Source organism: Heterocephalus glaber, unplaced genomic scaffold, assembly GCF_053883595.1.
Source record: "Heterocephalus glaber isolate CG9 unplaced genomic scaffold, H.glaber_assembly_v1.0 deba00001481, whole genome shotgun sequence".
Taxonomy (NCBI): domain Eukaryota; kingdom Metazoa; phylum Chordata; class Mammalia; order Rodentia; family Bathyergidae; genus Heterocephalus; species Heterocephalus glaber.
Window position 1 is genome coordinate 348442 of NW_028258317.1, and position 23739 is coordinate 372180.

At 35.6% G+C, this 23739-nt stretch overlaps 1 protein-coding gene across 14 annotated transcripts in view; it reads left to right on the top strand.

Annotated features, from left to right (window-relative positions):
• Ecpas (Ecm29 proteasome adaptor and scaffold) overlaps positions 1 to 23739 on the top strand; it is a 127035-nt gene that overhangs the window by 98322 nt on the left and 4974 nt on the right. For all 14 annotated transcript variants that reach the window (XM_087184174.1, XM_004848121.4, XM_087184173.1 and 11 more), the window contains 19 exons: positions 1101 to 1215; positions 1770 to 1838; positions 3335 to 3452; positions 3747 to 3914; positions 6227 to 6306; positions 7298 to 7403; positions 8486 to 8533; positions 9554 to 9675; positions 10922 to 11072; positions 12681 to 12746; positions 13947 to 14036; positions 16867 to 16933; positions 17454 to 17545; positions 17620 to 17686; positions 17845 to 18036; positions 18790 to 18998; positions 19793 to 19836; positions 19933 to 20125; positions 21496 to 21634. In XM_087184174.1, the coding sequence (XP_087040300.1) occupies positions 1101 to 1215; positions 1770 to 1838; positions 3335 to 3452; positions 3747 to 3914; positions 6227 to 6306; positions 7298 to 7403; positions 8486 to 8533; positions 9554 to 9675; positions 10922 to 11072; positions 12681 to 12746; positions 13947 to 14036; positions 16867 to 16933; positions 17454 to 17545; positions 17620 to 17686; positions 17845 to 18036; positions 18790 to 18998; positions 19793 to 19836; positions 19933 to 20125; positions 21496 to 21634 (2136 nt within the window). The remainder of the gene's footprint in view (positions 1 to 1100; positions 1216 to 1769; positions 1839 to 3334; positions 3453 to 3746; positions 3915 to 6226; positions 6307 to 7297; positions 7404 to 8485; positions 8534 to 9553; positions 9676 to 10921; positions 11073 to 12680; positions 12747 to 13946; positions 14037 to 16866; positions 16934 to 17453; positions 17546 to 17619; positions 17687 to 17844; positions 18037 to 18789; positions 18999 to 19792; positions 19837 to 19932; positions 20126 to 21495; positions 21635 to 23739) is intronic.

Below are 23739 nucleotides of genomic sequence, written 5' to 3' on the forward strand. Positions count from 1 at the left end.
TGTGGTCTTGTTATCTTGCTGTGTTGCTCAGGCTGATCTTGAACTCTTGAGCTCATGTGATCCTCCTGCCTCAGCCTTCTGAGTGTTGGATTATAGACATGCATTACCATGCCTAGTAATTAAATATTTTATTTCTAAAATTCATTAAACTTAAAATTATAATTTTGAAATATCTCAATTAATGAACATAAAAGAAAACCTTCTGAGCTATGTGATTAAAGCAAACTAAACTTTATTAGTATTAATGTAGTCAGACTAGTGACAAAAAACTATACAAAATTTCTGATTAGTATACAGGAAATTAGATTTCTTTGATAGTATTAGAATATGTTCTCCGGCTTTGCATTTAAAACTGGAGCTGTGGCCACCTTTAGCATTAGTACTTCTATTAAGCATTAACTTATTTTCATTTCTTGATTACCTTTCCCTTCTAATTGAAGCTAGGAGAAAGTTAATGTGTTAGACATATAAGTAGTAGCTTTGTTTTATAACTTGGCTTCAACAATTTATAAAGTCAATATAATCTTGTATTGACTTCAGTCTTTTTTTTTTTTTTTTTTTTTGGTATCTGGGATCGAACTCGGGTCCTTGCACTTGGGGGCCAGGTGGCGGAACCACTGAGCTAAATCCCCGGCCCTGACTTCAATTTTAAAAAATTGAATATGGGTATATTGAAATTCTGTGAGGCTGTTTTATCTCTGATACGTACTACTTACATTCTGTCATTGTGTACTGTAGAGTGACACTGTATAAGTCTATTGCGATTGTCTTGGTTTGTGATTTTTTTGTGAATGTATTTCTCATTACAGCAACTCATGGTGCCATGTCCACTGAGATGATCTAGTGTGTTTCTAGCAAAATTGGCAGATTGATTCTGTTTTCTGCTTTCATATTTTTATCTTGATATCACTTTAAATTAAAGTTAATACAACTTTTTTTTTGGTACTGGGGATCGAACTCAGGACCTTGCGCTTGTGAGGCAGTTGCTGGAATCACTGAGCTAAATCCCTGGCCCAACACAACTTTTAAGAAATCTTGACTTGATGGTGGTAGTTACATTTTTAGAAAATAATATAATTATGTCTGAATTTTTTTTTTAGAACTTGGCCAAGATGTTGCCTCAAAAGGCCTTGGATTGGTTTATGAACTAGGCAATGAACAAGATCAGCAGGAGTTAGTGTCTACACTTGTAGAAACACTCATGACTGGCAAAAGGTATGGTGAATTTGAGAATTTTAGATTTGAACATATAGGGCAAGTGTATGTACATATAGAGGATGTGCTAGGAAAGAAGATTTAGGAAGATACATCCTAGTGTATATATTTACTTCAGAAACATGCCAGTAGGTCCAGCTTTGAAAGTTGAAAGGTCCCAGGATAATTAAAGCATTGGTTTACAAAAATACCCTAATTATGGATGGCTTATCTGTGATTAGTGAAGACTATGTGGGGGGAATTAGTCTTGGAATTGGTTGCTGCTTTGTGTAGCCTTCCTGTTGGGAAGAAGCATTTTTTATTGTGTGACCACATTTAATTCATTGTGTCTTTGTGTAGGATATCTTTTACATCTATTAATTTGTTCAGTCTAGATTTGATTTTATAAAATCCCCAGCCTAATGGAAAGAATAGTTGACGTCTGTTATCTTGTATACAGTAAACCCTTGATAAGGAGTTTAATTTTTATTAGTTTACAAATGAAATGCATCTGTTAGTTGAATGCTGCCATGGGAAGTTTGAAACTAATTTAAATTCCTATTATTTTGGTATAGAGCTAAACATGAAGTTTCTGGAGACACAGTGGTATTTCAAGGGGGATCCCTTGGCAAAACACCGGATGGGTAAGTGCCAAATTAGTGTAGATGTCTTTAATTTTTTTTTTAGTCTGGTAAATAGAGCCATTGTGAAGTTGATTTTTACCCTCTTAGGAAATGTTTGTTGGTGGAAAAATAAAATTTATATGAAAAAAATTCTATCTCAGTTTGGGTTTCTTAGTTTCTTAGATGGAGATTTACATTCTGAAAGTTCATTGGGGAATTTTGAGGATTGTCTTCGGGGCAGCAATCAAGAAAGACAGGACTATTGACAGAGGGAGTGACTGCAACTACTGCTATTACTTCAGCAGTTACCGAACTCTCAAGGAGCTCTGAGCTCTGAGGGGACGGCTGTTAGTTGCCAGGCTCTGAGACAGATTCCAGGCCTTTTTGTTACCTCATTAGGCCTTGAACCTGCTAAATGAAAAGCCATTGGTTGTGGGTTGTCCTGTGGACAGCCATGATCTTGGGCTCTGAGGGAAGTTCTGGAAAATTAAGCTAAGAGTTTTTAGCTCCCAAGCAGCTTGACATCCAGTGCACCTAGGTTTTGGTGGGGGCAACTCAGTATTTTAGAATTGACCAGTTTACCATTAAATTTAATTCATTGAATTTTATCTCTTTTATCATTATTTTTTGTGGTTGTATTGTTACTTTTACTCTAGGAATTGTCAGGTAAATCTGTGCAACTTGCTCTGTCTTGCTGTGCTATGGACCTTGCAACAGGAGAAAGCTGCATGTTATTCATTTGGTCCTTACATTCTTCTCTATAGCTCAGGTTTTGGTTTTTTTGGGGGGGGGGGCGGTTACCAGGGATCAAACTCGGGTCCTTGCACTTGCAAGGCAGGCAGTGGAACCACTGAGTTAAATCCCTGGCCCAGTAGCTCAGTTTTTGTATCAAAAGTGGTTTATTTTCCCCTATGTTGCTGGGAATTGAATATGGGACCTTGCACATACTAAGCAAGCACGTTACCATTGAGCTATATCTCCAGCCCCAAAAGTTTTTATTTTACTGTCTTTGTAAACTGAGTTAAAAAAAAATCCTTATTTTTTCATGAGATAAAACAAAGGGTCAGATATTTGAGAAAATATTACTTGTTCAGTGGAAAGTTAACAATATTCAAAGAAGTTATTGTCAAGATTAGGATGGCCTAACTTAGAAAAGCCTTGGGGAAGACAAGTGACTGTCTTAGGATTATGAGAGAGATTTGTGTACAATATAATGAGGAGTAACTGAGTTGCCTCCCGTTTGAGGGTTTCACCTTCATGTGTGATGCAGGTGCTTTTCAGTTACTTACCAGCAGCAGTGTACAGGGGCTTAAGATTGTTGGTAATTGAACTAGGGAGCTTTTTGTGTTCTTCTCAACCTGATTTTCTATCTCCATGGTGATGAGATAATTCAGTATTAGAAATTGACTGAAAATGTAATTTTAAAATGGCCCAGTAATACTGATGATGTAATAATATGTACTAGGCTGGAGATAGAGAAATATGTTATTGCATACTTCTTTTTCTCTGTTTCTAAGCCAGGGCCTTTCTACTTATAAGGAGCTTTGTTCTCTGGCAAGTGATCTTAGTCAGCCAGATCTGGTATATAAATTTATGAATTTGGCCAACCATCATGCAATGTGGAACTCAAGGAAGGTAAGTTGTTATCACTGGGCAGGTTTTCTTCTTTTCTCCCCTCCGAACCCAAGCAAGCTGTATTGACACACAGTACCAGTTGATACACAGTGGATTTTGTGAGCTTCTGTGACTGAGAGCCATACCACCACATGCTTACTGTTATTGATTGGTAAAGCTGCAACACCCAATAAATGAGACTCTATTTAGGAACAAGATTGGGAGGGAGAATGTTTTTATTCTCATAGATTCAATGTTAATATTTTACTATTGCAGATGGGTCTGAACAACTCATTTTACTATCATCATTTTTAGGGTGCTGCTTTTGGTTTTAATGTAATTGCTACAAGAGCTGGAGAACAACTGGCTCCTTTTCTGCCTCAGCTGGTTCCTCGTCTCTATCGTTATCAGTTTGATCCCAACCTTGGCATTCGACAGGCCATGACAAGTATTTGGAATGCATTGGTTACTGACAAATCAACGGCAAGTATCTGCACTCCATTGTGTCTGCAAAATGCTGTAGCTTGTCTAAACTTAAACATAAAATTTAAGCCAAATGTTCATCCTCCTACTTTGTATACTTACTTTTTTAAAAAAGCTTTCTTTCATTACTTGCTTTCTTCCTTCTCTTAAAATATCAGAAATGCTCGTGACAGTATTGAGATTTCAAAAGTTTATTGAAGCTATCAAAATGTCCACTGGATGAGTGGTTAATTCAATAAATGGAATGCTATATGTTGATAAGTAATATTAATGCCTTGGAGAATGAGTCATAGTTCTACTTTTTTTGATTGATTGATTGATTGATTGATTGATTTAGTGGTCCTGGCAGTTGAACTCTGGTTTTCACGCTTGCTGCTAGGCAAGCAGCTCTAACACTAAACTACATCACAGGCTTAAAATAAAAAAAAATTTCTTTTTGAGGCAGCATGCTACTAAATTGTGTAGGCTGCTCTTGAACTTGGAATCTTCCTGCCTCAGACTCCCAAGTAGCTGAAATTACAGGCATGGTACAAAATGCCTGGTAAAGTTCTATTTTTAAGTAGTTTCTTTAGTTAGGGAGACACCATATATTTTCTTTGTTGATTTTCTGTCATCTGGCTGTTTATCTTATTCTGTATTACTTTCACATCTTAAGATTTCTTAGGGCTTGCCTCTGAATACCTGTTGCTGTTGCAGCCTTCTCTGTATCAGTTCCAGGGAATATAAAGATAATGGTTAGTATGATGGTTCCCAGTCCTCTGCTTCTGCCCCAGCCATGACAGCTACTCCAGACTTTTATCTGTCTGCTCCGCATATTCTCTTAGCTGTTGTTTCAAGATACCATGAAGTTAATGTCCAGAGCAGGACTTTAACAAAGCTTTGCTTGAATCCACTCTCCTCTTTCCCAGATTCTTTCCTGGTTAACAGATTATTACCTTCTCTTCTCTTTGCCTTCTGTTATCTAATTATCTGAATATTTAGATGAGGAAGAGTGATTTTTAAAAAATGCAAATTGGATTGTGTCACTTGGGGTTAAAATCCTTTTTTTGGCTTTACAGTTCATTTTAAATAAATTCCATGATCCTTTTTATATATTAAAAGTCCTTACATATAATGTGACCCCTTTTTTCTTTCTTCTCTCTGATAGTAGATTGAATGTGCTCCTATTCATGGAATAGCTACTCGAAGGTTGAGTTTTGAAGGCTCAATGAGTTCTGTTTGTGGTAGGAGTGTATGTGGTACGTCTGGGTCAGCCAAGATGTAATAGGCCAATGAGTCTCAGAGATTTGAGTTTAGGCCACAGGCCTGTGCTCATAAGATGTGAATTTACTACCTCTGTATTAATGAAGGGTGAGGCCATGATTGTGATGAGATCACCTACAGAGAGTAGAAGAAGGGCATAGGAAGGTACCAGTTTGTTCAGTGTTCCGTGTTATTTATCTTTATGTCTTGGTTTTCTTACCTGTAAGTGAACATAACAAAACCTTTTCTACCTGTAAGAGTAAAAATGAAAAGGCCACAAGTTCTGAGAGTCTTTGGATCTATTGATGTGAAAACTGAGGCTACCATCAATTTGTTGTTATTACCAAGTAAATAATATATCAGAACAGTGGCTTATAATATTAAACTCACCTTTCATTCTGAACAGTCATACTTCCTTATGAACGAGACACGTGCAAGGTACTGAGGATACAAAGATAAAACACTGTCCTTGCCCTTGAGGTTTCCACTATAGTGAAGCAGGAGTGTTACCGTACAGTCTGACATGATGAACCTTATGAAGGTACTATGGGAACACAAGGAGAGTCCCTAGGCCAGTGTTCTCTGGATAGTAGCTAATTAAAATCTTGAGGGGTAATTTTAAGTTAGCCAACTAAGTAGGACATGGAAGAGTATTATAGGTAGAGGTAGTATGTACGTGTCAAGGAATGGAGGTGAGACAGGACAAGATACCTTTGGAACTGAATGAGTCATAGTGGGCTTTGTGTGTGTGTCTTAATCTCTTGCACTGAGGAAAATAAGAGTATTGAGGGTTTGCATTTGAAAGTGATTACTCTGAAGTGATTAAAGTGGGGAGATATTTATAGACTGAGAGGCCTAGAGAGATACTTAGATTGTTTAGTATAGAAATAGGATCAGTATACCTGAAAGATGAATAATTTGATTGTTGGATTTTATTTTTTTTTATTTTCTATTTTTTTGCGGTACCAGGGATCAAACTCATGACCTTGTGCTTGCAAGGCAAGTGTGGCACCACTGAGCTAAATCTCTGGCCTGATATATTTTTAAATTTATCCTCTTGCTTTTATTAGGTGGATAAATATTTGAAGGAAATTCTTCAAGATTTGATTAAGAACCTTACCAGTAGTATGTGGCGAGTTCGAGAGTCCAGGTACTACTTTGCAAATATAAGACTAGTCAAATATAATGGAAATGTGTTTTTCCTTCAAATGTCAAAGTTTTCTAATTTGTGTAAAAAGAATAAATTACTAAAAAGATTGTCTCTGGTTTGATTAGACAGTTATTTTTTGTTGTGTTAAATCTCTGATCAGTGACTTTCCTCAGTTAGTTTATTTAAGTATGAAATTAAGCCAGTTCTGGTGTTGCGCGTCTATAATCCCAGTCTCTGTAATGCTGAGGCAGAAGAATTGCAGTTTGGACACCAGCCTGGGCAATTTTCTGAGAATTAAAAAATAAAGATCTGGGTGTACACCTCAGTACAAGGCCCTGGGCTTCAATCTTTAGTACTGCAAAAAAAAAATATGAAATCAGTCTTGAGGATCATTTGTTAAATTGAAAGACATCAAGATATATTTATAAATTAAGTGTGCTGTGCCACCTGTAATCTCAGTACTCTGGAAGAACGTCCCAGGAAGATCAATAGCCTGGCCCAGCCTGGGCAACTTGATGACTTAGTGAGATCTTATCTCAACATAAAAAAACATAAAGGACTAGGAATGTAGTTCATTTTGAAGTTCCTAAGTCATAAACCCCAGGATTACCAAAAAAGAAAATAAAATATCTTTCTTCACTCATGATTTTGGAGAGTAGCATTTATTTCTATATATAGTTTATATAAAATGATGTACTTTATATTCATTTATCCCCTGCTATATACTTGGCAGCCTGCTAGGCCCTAAGGGCATACTGATGAGTAAGAAATGGTCTGTCATAGTGGTGGGAAACAAACATTTGATGATTGGAAATGCCATATATATATAATATATTTGACGTACTAAGAAAATAGTCATGACTATCTTGGGGAGAGGGAATTAGGATTATAAGTGTAGACAGAATCTATATCATTGTTTTATATAAATGTTTCATAGTAGAATATTGATCTTTATTTATTGTATATTTGAAATCAAATTTTTTATTTTCAGCTGTTTAGCTTTGAATGATTTACTGAGAGGAAGACCCTTAGATGACATCATCGATAAACTTCCAGAAATTTGGGAAACACTTTTTAGAGTGCAAGATGATATCAAGGTATTATAGAAATAAATCTGCAGTTGTTTATAGAATAGCTTAAACAGGAACTGTTAAGACATGTTAAATATTTCAAAATTCCCTACCTGCAGTTTTGAGAAATCATAGTTTCTTCTCAGAATTTTCACTTGAATGTGTCTGAGAAGTTTCAGGGTTGGATATCTTTAGATCTAAATTGAATCGACTTAAAAAAAAAAATAAGATGGCTATAGCCTGACTTTCTTTCTGTAGAGATCCCATGATACCATTGGATTAAGGACAGATAATTATTTTGAAATGATTAATAACAAATTACTTTGATCAGGTTCATAAAGATGGGGCATTTATTCCCAAATAATGTAATTAATGAACAATTTCTCTGAATTTTTTTCAGGAGTATTAGCGTCACATCACTATAATAAAATACCTGAGATTATTAAGTTATAAACAGAAAAGATTTATTTTTGTTCACAGTTTTGGAAGTTCCATTATTTTGGGCCTCAAGCAAGGTGGCACATCATGGCAGGAGCATGTGGTAGAGTAAAACTGTTCACCTCGTGGCTAGGAAGGAAAGAGAAGGAGGAAGAGGCCGAGATTCCTACAATACCCTTCAAGGACACATTATCATTGACACCTAATGACCTCCTGCTGTACTCTACTTCTCAAAGTTTCCTCCATCTCCCAAGAGTGCCCCTATACAGGCCAGACCTTTAGCACATGAGCCTTTGTGGGACAGTGAAGATCTAAACTGTATCACTGGGCAATTTAAATTTTAGGTATTTTAATTTTTTATACTTATAATTAGCCATCAGGCTTGCCTTTCTTTTTGCCTTATTCATTAGAAATTTTACATGTTTCAAAATCCTCAAATCTTTATATATTTAGTTTCTGAATTATTGTACTCAAGAGCAAAATTTTCATAAGGTCAAAATAAGTCATACTAAATTTTTAAAAATAATATGGCATATGCAATACTATGTTCTTGATTGAAAGAGTTTTTCACTAATCTGTGTAGTCTGAGGTACTGTAATTAATTGCACATCATAAGGTAGATAAGAATCAACTCTTTCACTTGTTTGATGCCAAACTTTTCTCACTTTAAGGAGTCTGTGCGAAAAGCAGCAGAACTAGCTCTGAAAACTCTGAGCAAGGTAAGAACCGTTGTTTCATAAAAGGGATGGAGTGAAACAAGGTTCTTTGTGACCTTGACAATGCTTTCTTTTTTGTCATTTAAGATAACATTTAGTTGCTGTGTCATTGACTTCATGTTATAGTTCACTGCTCTTAAAATGAACTAGAAAGTAGGTATTGTTGCATCACAATACTAGGATCTTGAACACAGTACAGTATACTTCTAGTCTCTTTAAGTGGAGAGCTTCTGCATGCCTTTACATAAGGTATAACTTTCACATGGTGATGAAGAAAACGTTACTCACTCAGATCAAGCAACATCTACTTTTCCTCATACCATCTTTCATATTTATGAGGTTGGCAAGCTTTCTGAAACTAAATAGTTTGCCACTTTAACTTGTGTTTTATCCAGGATTTTAACATTCTAATTAGATATACAGTACCTTGTCATAGGTCATATCTGTAATAAGTAATAAAACTAAGTTTTAAATCAAGGTGTTTCTCATTCCAGATTTGTGTTCTGTACTAATCTATTGCTCTGCCACCTAAAACTGTTGATGATGATGATACTGTAAGCATTCTTCAAAGTGCTTGCTTATATATTTCCTCATTTTATCGTCACTCTTTTTTTTTTTTGGTACCGGGCGCTTGCGAGATTGGCACCAGAACCACTGAGCTAAATCCCCAGCCCTCTTCAACTCTTGTTTCCCATTTCACAAATTAGAAAATCAAAATTTAGAGAGTAAGGGCCGGGGATTTAGCTCAGTGGCACAGCGCCTGACTGGTAAGCACAATGTCCTGAGTTCAATCCTCGGTACCAAAAAAAAAATTTACAGAATAAAATGGATTACAAACTTTTGTTTAGTTATTGGTAGACCTTGGACTCAATACCAGAACTCATTTCTCTGTTTTCCCCAATAATGTCATAAAGAGTAGACTGACTGTTTTCTACTGATAGTGAAATAAAAAGCATTTTCTCAGATGAATGCTTCATTGGTTGAGAGGTCACTGTCACTAGTTCAGTGTTCTTTGTATGTGAGGTTTGCGTGAAAATGTGTGACCCTACGAAAGGTGCAGCTGGCCAGAGAACCATTGCTGTCCTCCTCCCTTGTCTTCTGGACAAAGGAATGATGAGTCCTGTAACAGAAGTTCGAGCCCTCAGGTATGCATTAGTTGATAAAGAGAATGTGTTGAATTCCTTAGTTCTTAGCCATTTAGTAGAGGTTGTTTCTTCAAGTCCTAGATTCTTGAAATTATGAAGAGATAGGTTGAGGAGAATCCATTGAGGTGACTCAAACATTGGTGAAAAATATTGAGCAGAATATTTTCAAAGTAGCATTCTCAGGAGAGCTTGTTTTTGACTAGTGTACTAAGTTGCATGTTATTCTGTTGTCATTGCACCATTTATACCATAGTTCCTCATGGTTTGCTTGTGTTCTAACACTTAGTAATACCACTGTTTTGCTGTCCTTGGTAAAATATTCTTTGTAGTCATTGCTAGTGGCTTTCATATCCACTGAAGTGAAAGGCTGATGAGCAGCCGTATGATGATTCAGGCCAACCAAACTTAACCTCAGTGATCAGTCTTCACTCAGATAAATGCATCCTGATGTGATTCAGTAGAACACATACAGCATTCCCTATAAAAGATTCTTCTTCTTTTTTAAAAATATTTGAATCTGAACTTGATTTAGCCTGCAGATCTGCATAGGGGACAGAAGAACATGTTAAATGACACAACTGAAATACAATAAATAAAAATATAAATAAAACAGGAGGGGAGGATCTATGAAAAAAAAAGATTTAAGGAATGGAGTAATTTGGAATGGATGAATCTGGATCTTGATTCCAACAAAACAGCATTTAAAGAAATCTATGAAACAAGGAAAATTTGAATGTTAGATGAAAAGAAAAAGTTATTAGTATTTTTAAAGTGTGAAAATGGTGCAGTGATCATGGTGGAAAAAAAAAAATCTTTGTCTCTTAAGAGTTGCCTACTGAAGTTAAGTTGTAGGATGTGCTTTCAAATAATACAATGGCAATGGGAAAATTGTGCCTGAATGTATTGACAGAAGTATAAATAAAACAAAATTGGCTAAATGTTGCTAATTTTTGAACGAGGTGGAGAATACATGGAATTTCATTTATGATCCTCTCTGCTTTGATATGTACTTGAAAATTTCTTTAATAAAAAAGTTTTTTAAAAAGCCAAGGGAATGGAGGCCCTGAGATTGAGTCCTCTTCCCCTCTTCGCCCCTAGTTGCCTAGACCAGGCTCTGTATCCATGTGACTATGTGTATATGTATGTGCCTGGATCCAGTAAACTGCAGAACATCTTCAGGATTAGATTGGTAAGATCTCTTAGTTTTGGTGAAAGGACTCAGGAGTTGTATTCTGTGTGTCTATAGCATTAACACCCTTGTGAAGATCAGCAAAAGTGCAGGAGCCATGTTAAAACCACATGCACCAAAACTCATCCCGGCTCTGCTGGAGTCTTTAAGTGTGTTGGAGCCCCAGGTTCTCAATTATTTGAGCCTCCGGGCTACAGACCAAGAAAAGGTGAGTTGACAGCAGAATTATATTCTGATAATTTGTGTGATATTCTCACTCATGTAACATTCTCACCACTCTTAACAGCAAAACAGCTTCACTCCTGTGAATACATGTAGTGTTTTACTAACTTTTTAGAGAGGACCAGGAGTCTGGCTCATACTCTTGTGTGAATCAGATGAAAATTGACAGCATCTTAAAAATGAATGAATTTAAATTTAACACAGTTTTTATACACTTTTTTTTTTTAGGGTTTGGGTGTATACTTTTAGAGTCGCAGAACCACTCATTGCCCTAAAGTAAAGAGGATTTTACTAAGTGCCTAGACTTTGGTGTTTCTCAAAATATCTCTGCTTTTCAAATATACTGTGGTTGCCTTGTCTTTGATCAGAATCACTTTTTAAAAATTACAGATGAAACATTTTAAGCAAAATTAAAACGGCACAGAAAGGGTAGAATGTAATCCCTTAGGGCTCTCCACTTTCCTGTGCCTTTTAAAAATTCTTTTATAGTCATAGGCTACAAAACCAAACATACTAATTTTACAATAGACTGTGACTGTTGTTCTGCAATTCAGTCTTTTTAAGATTTAAAAATATGTCTATATATAGATTCATTTTACTCTTTAATGGATGCCTAGTATCTTGAGTGAGGTCATTTTGAATTTTTATAAGAAAGATTTTGCAGCATCAAAGGTTATTAATTTTTTTTTCTCCACACTTTTGCCAACCTTGAATAATGACGATCTGACAAATAAGATTTCATTGTTCTGTTTTGCATTTTCCTTTTATGGCATTGTCCATTGTCTTTTCATATTGTATTAGCCATTTATACAGTATTTCTTCTGTGAATTGTATTTCTCTTTCATACCTATTTTTCTCCGTGGCTTTTTAAAAACCATTCATCTTTGTTTATTAGAACTTTTAAGCTCCTGTCATATGTAGCATGTCTTGTCTTGGTTATCATTTGATTTTTAACTTGTCTAAAGTATTCTAATAACTACTGTTCTTATTTACTGTTAATACTGCTGTTTCTTCTCCATTCTTCATTCTTTCCTCTTCCAGCAGTAGACTTACCTTCCTAGGTTTGCAAGGAATGCTTATTACATATTGAGAATTAGGAGATACATATTTCTAGTTCTGACTTTGCAGCCCTAGGGAAATTACTTCTGTATTCCTTTTCTCATTTGTTTTGCCTGGAAAACCTGTCTGCCAGCAGAGTTTTGACTAATTTACCATTGTAAATATGAAGCTTCACTAAATGTATACAATTTTTTATTTTGTAAAAAATTCTCAAACACTTTAGACAGAAATTTAGTCTACGCCTTTATTGGTTAGAGCATCAAGAAAGCTGGATGACTTGCTCAGAGCCATACTGTGTTAATTTCAAACTACTTAATTTCTCACAGTTGTCTGAATTTCTCACTGTGAGATGCTACCTTTCCAGGTGAATTGTTGAGTAAGGATCAAGAGAAAAATAGAGGTAGACATATCTTTGATTTTATTACAGATTATCTTTTTAAAAGTTTTGTTTGGAAGTAAAATCCTCTTCTTGGAGTCTGTGTAGCTTATTCCTAATTAGCTGAATGAAGTGAGTGATTGAATTTGTGTTCTTCAGGCTGCAATGGACAGTGCCCGACTCAGTGCTGCCAAATCCTCTCCCATGATGGAAACAATTAATATGGTAAGTGTCTAAGTATCCTGAGAAAGTTTGTTTGCTTTCTTTCATGTGTAATCCGCTTCAGTATCTTGCTACATTAAATGAAACAGATTGAGGGGATGTATCAAGTAGCTATTGTGACTCTAGGTTTTTTTCTTTTTAAAATATTTTATATTTAAAAATTTTTAACTGATGATACCTAAAATTTGTACGGATTTATGAGTTTTTTCTTAATTCTTTATATTTTTGTCACAGGATAATAACATTAAGCATTTCCTCTATAAATCTATTCCTGTATATCTTTTGTTCTGCTTATTTAGAAAGGTTTAGAAATTTTTTTTTTTTTTTTGCTTCTTCCTAGTCTTTTTAGGAAGGACGAAGAAAGTGTAAGTTAGAGATATTTAATAAAGTAGGTGGCATAGAAGGCTTGTGAAGGGAACTAAGCAGTGGTGTATGTTGTTTCAGCCATAGAAAGGAATTGGAATGAAGAGTTTGCTGGCACTTTGAATTGTAAAGTTCTTGGGGTCTTGGCAGGGTGAACTCTGCTAGGTATTTCCTACAGTGGTTAACTAAGAGCTTGTGACCCATTGGAAATTGCTTTGCTAAGCAAATCACAATGCTGGCCAAGAATAGATATTTTTTAATGCCTACTAAGGAACTGTTACCAAAATTTGGTCTAAAGGTATTAGATCCTAGTTGAATTATTGAGGCAAAGTAAAGTTTAAAAAAGTAGGAATAATTAGCAAACACTATACGAGTATGTTCATAATAATAGAATATGTGATTACATTTTCAAAAATATAGTGAGATATGAAGGAATTCATCTAATAAATTGACTTATTATGAGTGGTAGGATAGGGTAAGACCAGTGAAGAAGGTCAATTTTAACCTAAGCCTTTTATATTAAACATGGATTGATAAAGAGGAAACAAGTCTGGAAAGGTCCTTTATCCTTAGGTAATTATTATTTTCTTTTTTAATACATTGATTTTAAAAATTATTTTTGGTTTGTCCTGTTTTTAACATTGAATCACTGATGAATGATTTTTCTTATCTGTTTGTAGTATGATGGTTTAAATACTGAAATCAGAGCAAAATCATACCAGTGGTTTTTCAGCTTTATGTCAAATTCATATATTTGACATGGCCAGTTTTTAATTGAAGATGTGGTACTGACTTATTTATTTGCTAAGGTTTGCCTATATATTTATTCTTTTCCAAAAGTGCCTGCAATATCTTGATGTGTCGGTGCTGGGTGAGCTAGTTCCTAGATTATGTGAACTGATCAGAAGTGGTGTAGGCCTTGGAACTAAGGTAAGCAAGTATGTTTTTCTTTTCTTTTTTTTTTTTTTTTTTTGATACTGGGGATCGAACTCGGGAGCTTGTGCTTGCAAGGCAGGCACCGGAACAACTGAGCTAAATCCTCGGCCCTAGCAAGTATGTTTTTCATAGAGGAGGTACACATCTTCATTAGTTTTAGACATAAAAATATAATCATCATGTTTGAAATTCATATATTCATAAAACCTAATGTTAGTATACATTGAACATTTTGTATCTGTGATTACAAAACCACTAATAACTTTGTTTTTTATGGTGGTACTGGGGATTGAACCCAGGGCCTTTGTATTGAGCTATATCTTCAGCCATTTATTTATTTATTTAAATTTAATTTTTTTTTTGTACCGTTAATCGAACTCAGGACCTTGCACTTGCAAGGCAGGCAGCAGCACCACTGAGCTAAATCTCCAGCCCTCCTTATTTATTTTTTCATAGAGGATTTTGCTATGTTGCTAAGTTTCCCAGGTTGGGCTCAAACTTGTGATCCTCCTGCCCGAGCCTTGCAGAGTGCTGGGATTACAGGCATGGCACCACTATGGTTGGCACCTCTAAGAATTTAAAACATATAATTGATTTGGAAATAAAACATGACACTAATTCGGGAAATATTGTCTTACTTTCTGCATGGAATTATTTCTGTTCCCTGGTCACCATCATGTCCTTTAATTCTCCATTATTATGTGTCAGTGGAGATGCTCATCTAATTGTCAGGGACTGGCTATTTTAGGCCATGATTAGAATTTTTCATACAGGGGTCAACAGGATAGAAAAAAATGTTTTCCTGTTTTGAGATCTTACAAGGATCAGATCCTCCCACCCCCTTTTAAAAACAAGACACATTTTTTTTCTCATGACAAAAAAAAATCAATATTTGTATTTTTAAATTTATTTATTGTTATTTTTTAAGGGTAGCACAGTTTTATTAAAGATAGGAAAAAAACCGGACTCTGCAGAGTAAGTTTGGGCCAAGTAAAGTAGGAAAAAAAGTACATCCTACAGCATGAGGGTGGGCCATCATGCAAGAGCAAGACACAGTTGCCAAAATTTTAACATTTATATGTCAGGAGAAAGTTAAAAGTGTTTATAACTTTACCATGAAGAAAAAACTGCTATTTATACGTGGGAGTGTTTTGTCTCAGTATATTTTCTGTGTATGTATCTTCTGCTCTGTTTTCTGTAATGGCCATTGTATTGATACACACCATTTATTTCAATCCATTAAGGAACATCTGATTATTTTCAGTTTTTTTAAAAAATATTAAACAGGCTGGGTATGGTGGTGCATTCCTATAATCCCAGCACTTGGGAAGCTGAGGCAGGGAGGATTGATGTTAGTTCAAGGCCAGCCTGGACTACGTAGTGAGACTCTGTCTCAAAACAAACACACAAAAATTAAAACCCAGCTGTGTTGAACATTTTTTTATATGTTTATTTGCTATTTCTACTTCTTTGAGAAATGTCTCTTCATTTTAGATGCCCATTTTTGGATTGGGTCTTTAAATTTGAGAGGTCTGATTTTTTTTTTAAGTTCTTTATAGATTCTAGATAGTAGACCTTTCAGGAACAGCAGGTGAAAATTTTTCCCACATTGTGGATTGTCTCTTCAACATACGAAAAAATGTTCAGCATCATTGGTCATTCAAGAGATGCAAATGAAAACAATGCTGAGATTCTACCTCAACCAAGAAAGAATGGCTGCTATCATGAAATCAACCAATAACAAATGCTGGCAGGGCTGTGGGGAAAGAGGAACCCTGCTCCACTGCTGGTGGGAGTGCAGACTGGTGCAGCCACTGTGGAAATCAGTATGGAGATACCTCAAAGAACTAGGACTAGAAGTCCCATTTGACCCAGCTATTCCCCTGCTGGGTATCTTCCCAAAAGAATTAAAAGAATCATACCACAGCGATATATGTGCACCCGTGTTCATAGCAGCACAGTTTGTAATAGCTAAAACTTGGAAATAGTCCAGATGCTCATCAACTGGAGACTGGATAAAGAAAATTTGTTTTTTTAATAAAATGGAGTACTAAGTCATAAAAAATAAGAAATTAGAGACATATATAGCTAAATGAATGCACATTGAAGCGATCCTCTTAAGTGAAATAAATAGGACACACGTGTATATACCAAATAGTTTCTCTAGTGTGAGAAACTGAAAGTATAAATAAGGACTAAATGTATAATAGGTAATGTGAAATAGGAAGAAAAGGGGCAAAGGGGAAGGGGAAGTGGAAGGGGTAGGGGAAAGGAAAGAAGGGAATGGAATTAATATGAGAAAGTGAAAAAATGGAAACAAAGTCTTGATAAATAGGGATGGAAGGGTGAAAGGAGGGCAGGGGAATGGGGAAAAAATAAGAACTAAGAGAGATTATGTAAAGACGCAAATTTCCAATGATGAATGTCATTATATTGTATACCTAAAATGTACCAATAAAATAAAATTTAAAAAAACAGTAAAACCCTCTTGTGAATGTGTTTGGCTCCATTGAAAGCTATTTCTTTTAGCTAAACATCTAGAAGTAGAAATGGTAGCTAGCACAAGGATGGATGTTGCCTTCCCATCAGGTTGTGCCAGCTTTCTTTCTTGCTCAGTGTCTGAGATCACTTATTGTCCTGCTGGTGGTCTTAAAAAAATCTGTTATTACTAGTATGAAATACATTTTCCCTTCTCTTGACTGATTGCAGGAGGGGCTATTAGGCTTCATGTGTTTCCTATAAATTGTTGGTACTTGAAACATATTGATAATAGACAAAATATTGTGGTCATCAAATTTAAGCCTGTGCTTTTGTAATCCTAAAGGGAGGCTGTGCCAGTGTCATTGTGTCTTTAACTACTCAATGTCCCCAGGACCTAACACCTTACTCAGGTGAGTTTGTCATATGATGTGGGGGGGATATTGCATACATATCTTGTGTGATAAAGTTTTAAAAGGAAAAATATTTAGACATGTTTGTGATGCTTTGTGCTTTTGTTCCTGTCATAACCCCGGCCTAATCTGTTTCTCTGCAGGAGGTACAGGGTTTTTAGCTTGTTTTCAGTGTTTATTGTTTCTTTGTAGCATAAGGAGGTATCTGTCATTCTGTGGGAGTTGTTCATCATTTGTAGCTAATTTTACATTAGCATTTTTTTCTTGTTAGATTGGCTCCTAGATTGGGCTAATGAACTTTATATATCTAGCTCTCATTATTGCAACTTTCTTCCTGATATTCTAGACCTAGGTTGACTTTTAATTTTATAGTTAGTGAAGGAAGTTAAATAATACAAATACAAATCCAAGGGATCTATACTGCTGGAGTAATTAGACATTTATAGGATTATAGTCTTTGGGGGTCCTGGGAAAAGAGCAGAACAATAAGTATCAGATTTTTTTCCTTTATTTCTGATAGGTAAACTTATGAGTGCTTTGCTTAGTGGCCTGACAGATCGAAACAGCGTGATTCAGAAATCCTGTGCATTTGCCATGGGCCATTTAGTTCGAGTAAGTTGAGCTTCTTATTTAAATAAAACTCTTTGATAGTTATAAAGAAATGACTAGAATTGTTTCTTTTTCAGACCTCACGGGATAGTAGCATTGAAAAACTGGTGCAGAAGCTCAATGGCTGGTATATGGAGAAAGAAGGTATCTCTCTTCTCTTCTGTGATTTTGTGTGCTTTGCTACAAACGTTTGTAATTGATTTTATCTATTTGTATTGCTATAGCACACATTGTGTACTAGTCTTTCAATAACTGCCTTAAGAAACAGTAAATGCATAAAAATTTTGATTTCTTCTCTTCAGAACCCATCTATAAGACATCTTGTGCTTTGACTGTTCATGCAATTGGGCGATACAGCCCTGAGGTATTGAAGAACCATGCCAAAGAAGTTCTGCCATTAGCATTTTTAGGCATGCACGAAATTGCTGATGAAGAGAAATCTGAAAAAGAAGAATGTAACTTATGGACTGAAGTGTGGCAGGAAAATGTACCTGGTTAGTAAACAGTGCCTACGAATTAAACCTGCTTCTTTGGTACCACAGCTGGAATGTCTTACCTCGTTTATGCATAAATTCCTTTATAGTTATGTTCTCAGGACTTTAACAGCACATCCAATTGATTTTAAACCAAACCAGATTTCTCAGTTTGCAAGGTTGGGACTTCGAATTCTTGTCTTTGACTCACTGCTGCCCATGTGAGAGAAGATAAACTGTGTTTATGCAAAGTAGAGCTTTATTGTAGTTGATAGTGGGAACATGATTTAGTGTTGCTTAGAATATTATTTTAGAGTAGTATTTCTCAGAGTACTTTTTATCTTGACACACATTTATGGATGATGATAATGTGTATGACACCTACCTGGGAGTATACCCAAGATCATAAAGTCCTACTTTTTAAAAGAAGTCATATCACCCACTCACACACTGTCTCTCCCTTTGAGAGTGATGTATCAACAGTCACTGACTTAGACTGCTTTTTTTTTCAGATTTCAAAAACTCAGCTTCTCCTGCTCTTTAGTGCTGGGAATTGAACTCAGGCCCTTCACACTGAGCTACATACCCAGGTCCCCCCTCACCCCTTTTAAATTTTCAGACTGAGTCTTGCTGAGTTGCCCAGGCAAAGCTTGAATTTGTGATCTTCCTACCTCAGCATCCAACAGTGCTGCTGTTAGAGGTGTGCACAACCATGCCCAGATAATTTTTCTTATTACTTAAGAAATGTTTTAACTTTTCTTTATTTTGACATAGGATCTTTTGGAGGCATTCGATTATACCTGCCAGAGTTGATTACCATCATGCAGAAGGCTTTACAATCGCAGTCCTGGAAGATGAAAGCCCAGGGTGCAATTGCCATGGCATCAGTTGCAAAGCAAACAAGCTCTTTAGTGCCTCCATATCTGGGAATGATACTGAATGCTTTGCTGCAGGGCCTGGCTGGAAGAACGTGGGCAGGAAAGGTAAAGAAAACATTAATGCCCAGTTAAATTAAGGTATCTTTAAAAGTAGTATGAATTCATCTTTCATTTCTGTAAAAATAATGAATCTGGTTTGGTGTAGATAGATTATTTTTGTGAGCTATGTTTCCAAGCCAGTGGGAGGCTTTCTGTAAACTTTGTGTGATTAACTATGATATCTCATCTCAAAGTATAGCATCATGTGTTTGAATAATGTACAATAATGGCAGAAGATTGATATTTTTATCATATTCAGCCTTTGAATTTAGCTCTTAAACCAACTTGTCACTGTTTTGCATGGAGAGGTCAGGGTTTGGCATATGCAAAATTGAGTAGAAAGGTGAACTGCTTCTAATTGTAGATCTGAAGTTGCCCATCTTAGAGGCTTGTGAATTAAAAACAGTTGTTTTTACACAAGGACTGTAGTAAAATAATGTTTAGAGGGCACTCAGTGGGGAACATGAGATTCTGGCAACATGCATTGGTTTTGTTTATTTTGTAAAGGTCACTAGTGGCCAGTGCAATATTGTAGAAATAGTACTGGACTGGAAATAAATCATAATCTTAATTCTGCTGATATTTTTTGATATTTCTGCTATATGATGTTGGTCAAATTAGTTCTCAGGCATTTATGAAATGGAGATGAAGATAATTATCCTGCATTCACAATTTGGGTTAAAAATTGATGTGTCAGTAAAGTATATTAAAGATAGATGAATTTTGTTAATTTTTATTGCCACAGTATGGAGAATGTGGCATGTTTAGGCTTCATGCTGTTCCTTTTTTCAACCCCTTAGGAAGAACTATTGAAAGCTATTGCCTGTGTGGTGACAGCTTGCAGGTAAGTAGTCTTTTAATGAAGATGCTACTTCCTAAACCAAACCCGGAAATTGCAGCCATTATTAACCATTTTGATGGTTTTCTGTGAATCCTATAGTGCAGAGCTGGAAAAGTCTGTGCCCAATCAACCCAGCACAAATGAAATTCTTCAAGCTGTTCTGAAGGAGTGTTGCCGGGAGAACCTCAAATACAAGATTGTAGCAATCAGCTGTGCAGCTGATGTTTTGAAGGCCACCAAAGAAGACAGATTCCAGGAGTTTTCTAACATTGTCATACCTCTTATCAAAAAGGTAATGTTTACCTATAAGGTCTGGTTTACACTTAAAAAAAGTTAAAAAGATTTTTATGTCCTGATTGCATGTTTTATTAGGATTAGTTTAGCTGTAAGTAGCAGAAAATCCCAAAATATTATAGCCTCAAACAAAATAGAAGTTTGTCTCTCACCTAATAGGTGGGAGTCTCACAAGGTCTTCAGGAATTCTGGTTCTTTTTTTTTTTTTTTTCTGAGATGAGGTCTCATGATGTAGCTCAGATTGTCCTTGAACTCATTTTGTAGCCCAGACTGGCCTTCAACTTGAGGCAACCCTCCTGCCTCAGCCTCCTGAATGCTGGGATTACAGGTTGCACCATCATGCCTGGCTAGGGTTTCTGGTTGTTATAAGCCTCTGTCTCTGCCATCGCAAGAGTATGACCATCATCTTCATGGTCCATGAGGTGTCTGTTCAGGCAGATGGCGGAGAAGATGAAGTAAGGAAGAGAAATCATAGTGGACAAGTCATTTCTCTTCTAAGAAGTTTTGGAAACTGCCACATGGCACTTTTACTTATGTCCTATTGGCCAGTACTTAGCCACATTCACATACCTGGCAGCAGATAAAGCTAGGAAAGATAGCTTTCATTCTGGATGTCTGTTTTCCCTCCATAGGAAAGTAGATTTGTGGTGAATCAACAGTTTTTGTCAAAATGGGCTGTCTCGCAAGCATGTGCAGTCCTCTCTCCTTGGTCATCCTAGAGCGAAGACAAGGAGCCTCACATGTCATGTGGATTGCCTCTGCATTATACTAAGACTAGTTTTAATGGGAAAATGAAGTACATTTTTAAAAGTTGGGTACTAAAGAGATTTTTGTTTACCTGTTTATTTGTGAGATCTGAATATTTTGAATAGCATATCTTTTTATATCTTGTGCTGCTGCTAATTGGCAATTGTTTTCTTTCAGTAATAACAGTGTAATTTCTGTTACATAATGATAGCAACAGATTTGGGATACTTGTGTTTTAAATTGACTGTATCACCAGATAGCTGGATGAGTTACTTTTGGACTTTTTCCTGGTTTATCAAGAAAGTTTTGGTTTACATCAGTACCAAATTCTTTCCATCTTTAATTCTGTGATTCTGATGTAGGTCTTTTTAGGTTGTACTCAAGACACTACATATACAGTATTTTTCTGCTTTTATTTACAGTTTCTTTTAAAATATTCTCCAGATTATTAGAGATGTAGTATTTCTATTAAAGTTCTTGTTAGAAATAGAAAAACTTATGTAAGGAATTTATTATTTAGTTCTAAGCCAATATCTCCTTTGTTACCCTGGTTGCTTTAATATTGTAACTTGGAATCCCAATATTTTAAATTTTGTTTTCCTGTTGTTTGAAATGTCTTAGAACTCGCTTGAAAGCATGGGGGTCCGGTCACCTAAAACTGAAGATGAGAATGAGAAGGAACAGGAGCTGCAGCTGGAGTCTCTGCTGGGTGCCTTTGAAAGTCTGGGCAAAGCCTGGCCTCGGAGTGAGGAGACCCAACGTAAGTACCAGAACCTGCATTTGGAGAAATGCTGTAACCAGGGATTACTTAATAAGAGCATAGATTTTCTGTATGGCAGATTGTTGTTTCTTGGAGAGCCTGATTGATTAATAGTAAGAATTATTCAATATAAATTTTACTCCTGCATCAGCAAATAATCTCACCAATCATTATATTACTTTATTAGGGTTACTGAAAGACAGTATCACAGAATGGGTGGCTTAAACAACAAAAACTTGTTTTCTCACAATTCTGGAGAAGTCTGAGATCAAGATGTTGACAAAGTTGATTTCTTCTAAGGCTTTTCTCCTTGGCTTATGAATGGCTTTTCAGAGGGCTTCTCTCTGAGTCTCTTTCCTGTTTTCTTCCTGTGAGGAAATCAGTCATATTGGGCTAGGACCCACTTATACAACCTTCTTAAAGAGTGTATCTTTTAATACAGTCACATTCTTAGGTGTGAGGGTTTAGGACTTCCAACATGAGAATTTGGGGTGACATAGTTTAGTCTGTAATAATCATGAGACATTTTATACAGATAGTTTGACTATAAAATTTTTCTGTTAGTCTTTATGATCATAGCCCCACTCTGAAGAATTCATAGCATTAATTAGTGGAATCTCTTCAATTTAAAAATGAATGGGCTTGCTGCCAGGTCTTCAGTAATCAAATCAAGTCTGTTTCATTTAGAAACTAATGGCTGAGAGATTTTTGGAATTGAGCATGTATTTCCAAAAGATTAGATAACAGTAAACCTTGATCATTGGACCAGGTTGCAGTTAGTGTGGAGTCTTTTAATAGGGCCTTAAACTTGGGCTGATGCTACTCTTTTTTTTTTTGCCTTGTTCTAGGTCTATACTGTGTGTTACTGAACATTTCATTATTCTCAAACATTGTAAAAATCATTGTTGATTATTCATCATTTATGTATCTAAACCCATACAGGGCTTTCTTTGAGCCCATGGTTCTTTGGGTGAAATTATGTTTTCCTGTGTATAAAGTATACTATGTATAGGAAGGAATTCTTCAGAAGATAGTGTATAAACTTGTAGTGGTGTTATTATTTTTTCTTTCTTTCTTTTTAAAATTTTTTCTGATATTTTTATTCTCTTTTTGGTATATGACCCTATGAATAGGCAGAAACAATAACACAGTGGTTCAGATATAATTATTTAATAATTACACATATACAGGTATTAGTGGATTATGTTCACATGTTGTTTTCCTTGTACTGAATTGTAAACCTTGAAATTTGAATACCTTTGTGCCTAAATCAATATTGTCCTGCTTTCTTCTCTTGAGATCATTATGGCAATAGATTCTAATTTAGCTGAAGGTGCAGAAATATTTTACTAGATTAGCAATTTTGGGAAAAGCAAAAATAGATGTTTCAATTAACTCCGAAATTTTTCCTTTCTAAATGTACACATATTAGATGGTTTTAGAGCAGTGGTTTGCTCAACCATGATTTTCCTGAGGATGAGCCAAAAACATTTTTGTATTATTTACATTGCCTCCTGTATTTATACATCTGGGCCAGTTTAAAATAACCTTGGAAACAATTGAACTGCTGTTTTTTTTGTATTATGTTTTATAGACTGTAGTGGAAGTCTGCTTATTTAATACCATTAGGACTGTATTGCTAATAGCTAAGGAAAGTTAAAATAGGAAATTAAGGAAGCTGTAACACAAAGTGAGTGTTTTTACTAGAAGACACAGATATGTACATTTGTTTGCCAGCTATTGAGCAGAACCCAAGGCCTTCCTTTTAGAATTTTAACTGTTGCACACTGGCTTTTCACATATATCTTACTCATAATGCATCATCTTCAATTTCTGATTTTTGCTGCTTTAAAATAGAGAAATTACAAACTTTTATGAAGCAATTCCAGTGCAGAATTCTAGATTTCTACTTCTTCCCCTCATATTTACATTGAGTTCTGCTAAATTTTATAGCATTTGAAAAATAACTCCTTTGTTGTATTTAATATTTCTGATTCATCAGTTGGCATAATATTAATTATGTAATTATAATAGCTGTTCCATCTGTCTTAACAGATTTGTATTAAAGGACTGTTGACTCTTGATAAACTTAGTTTGCAGAAGCT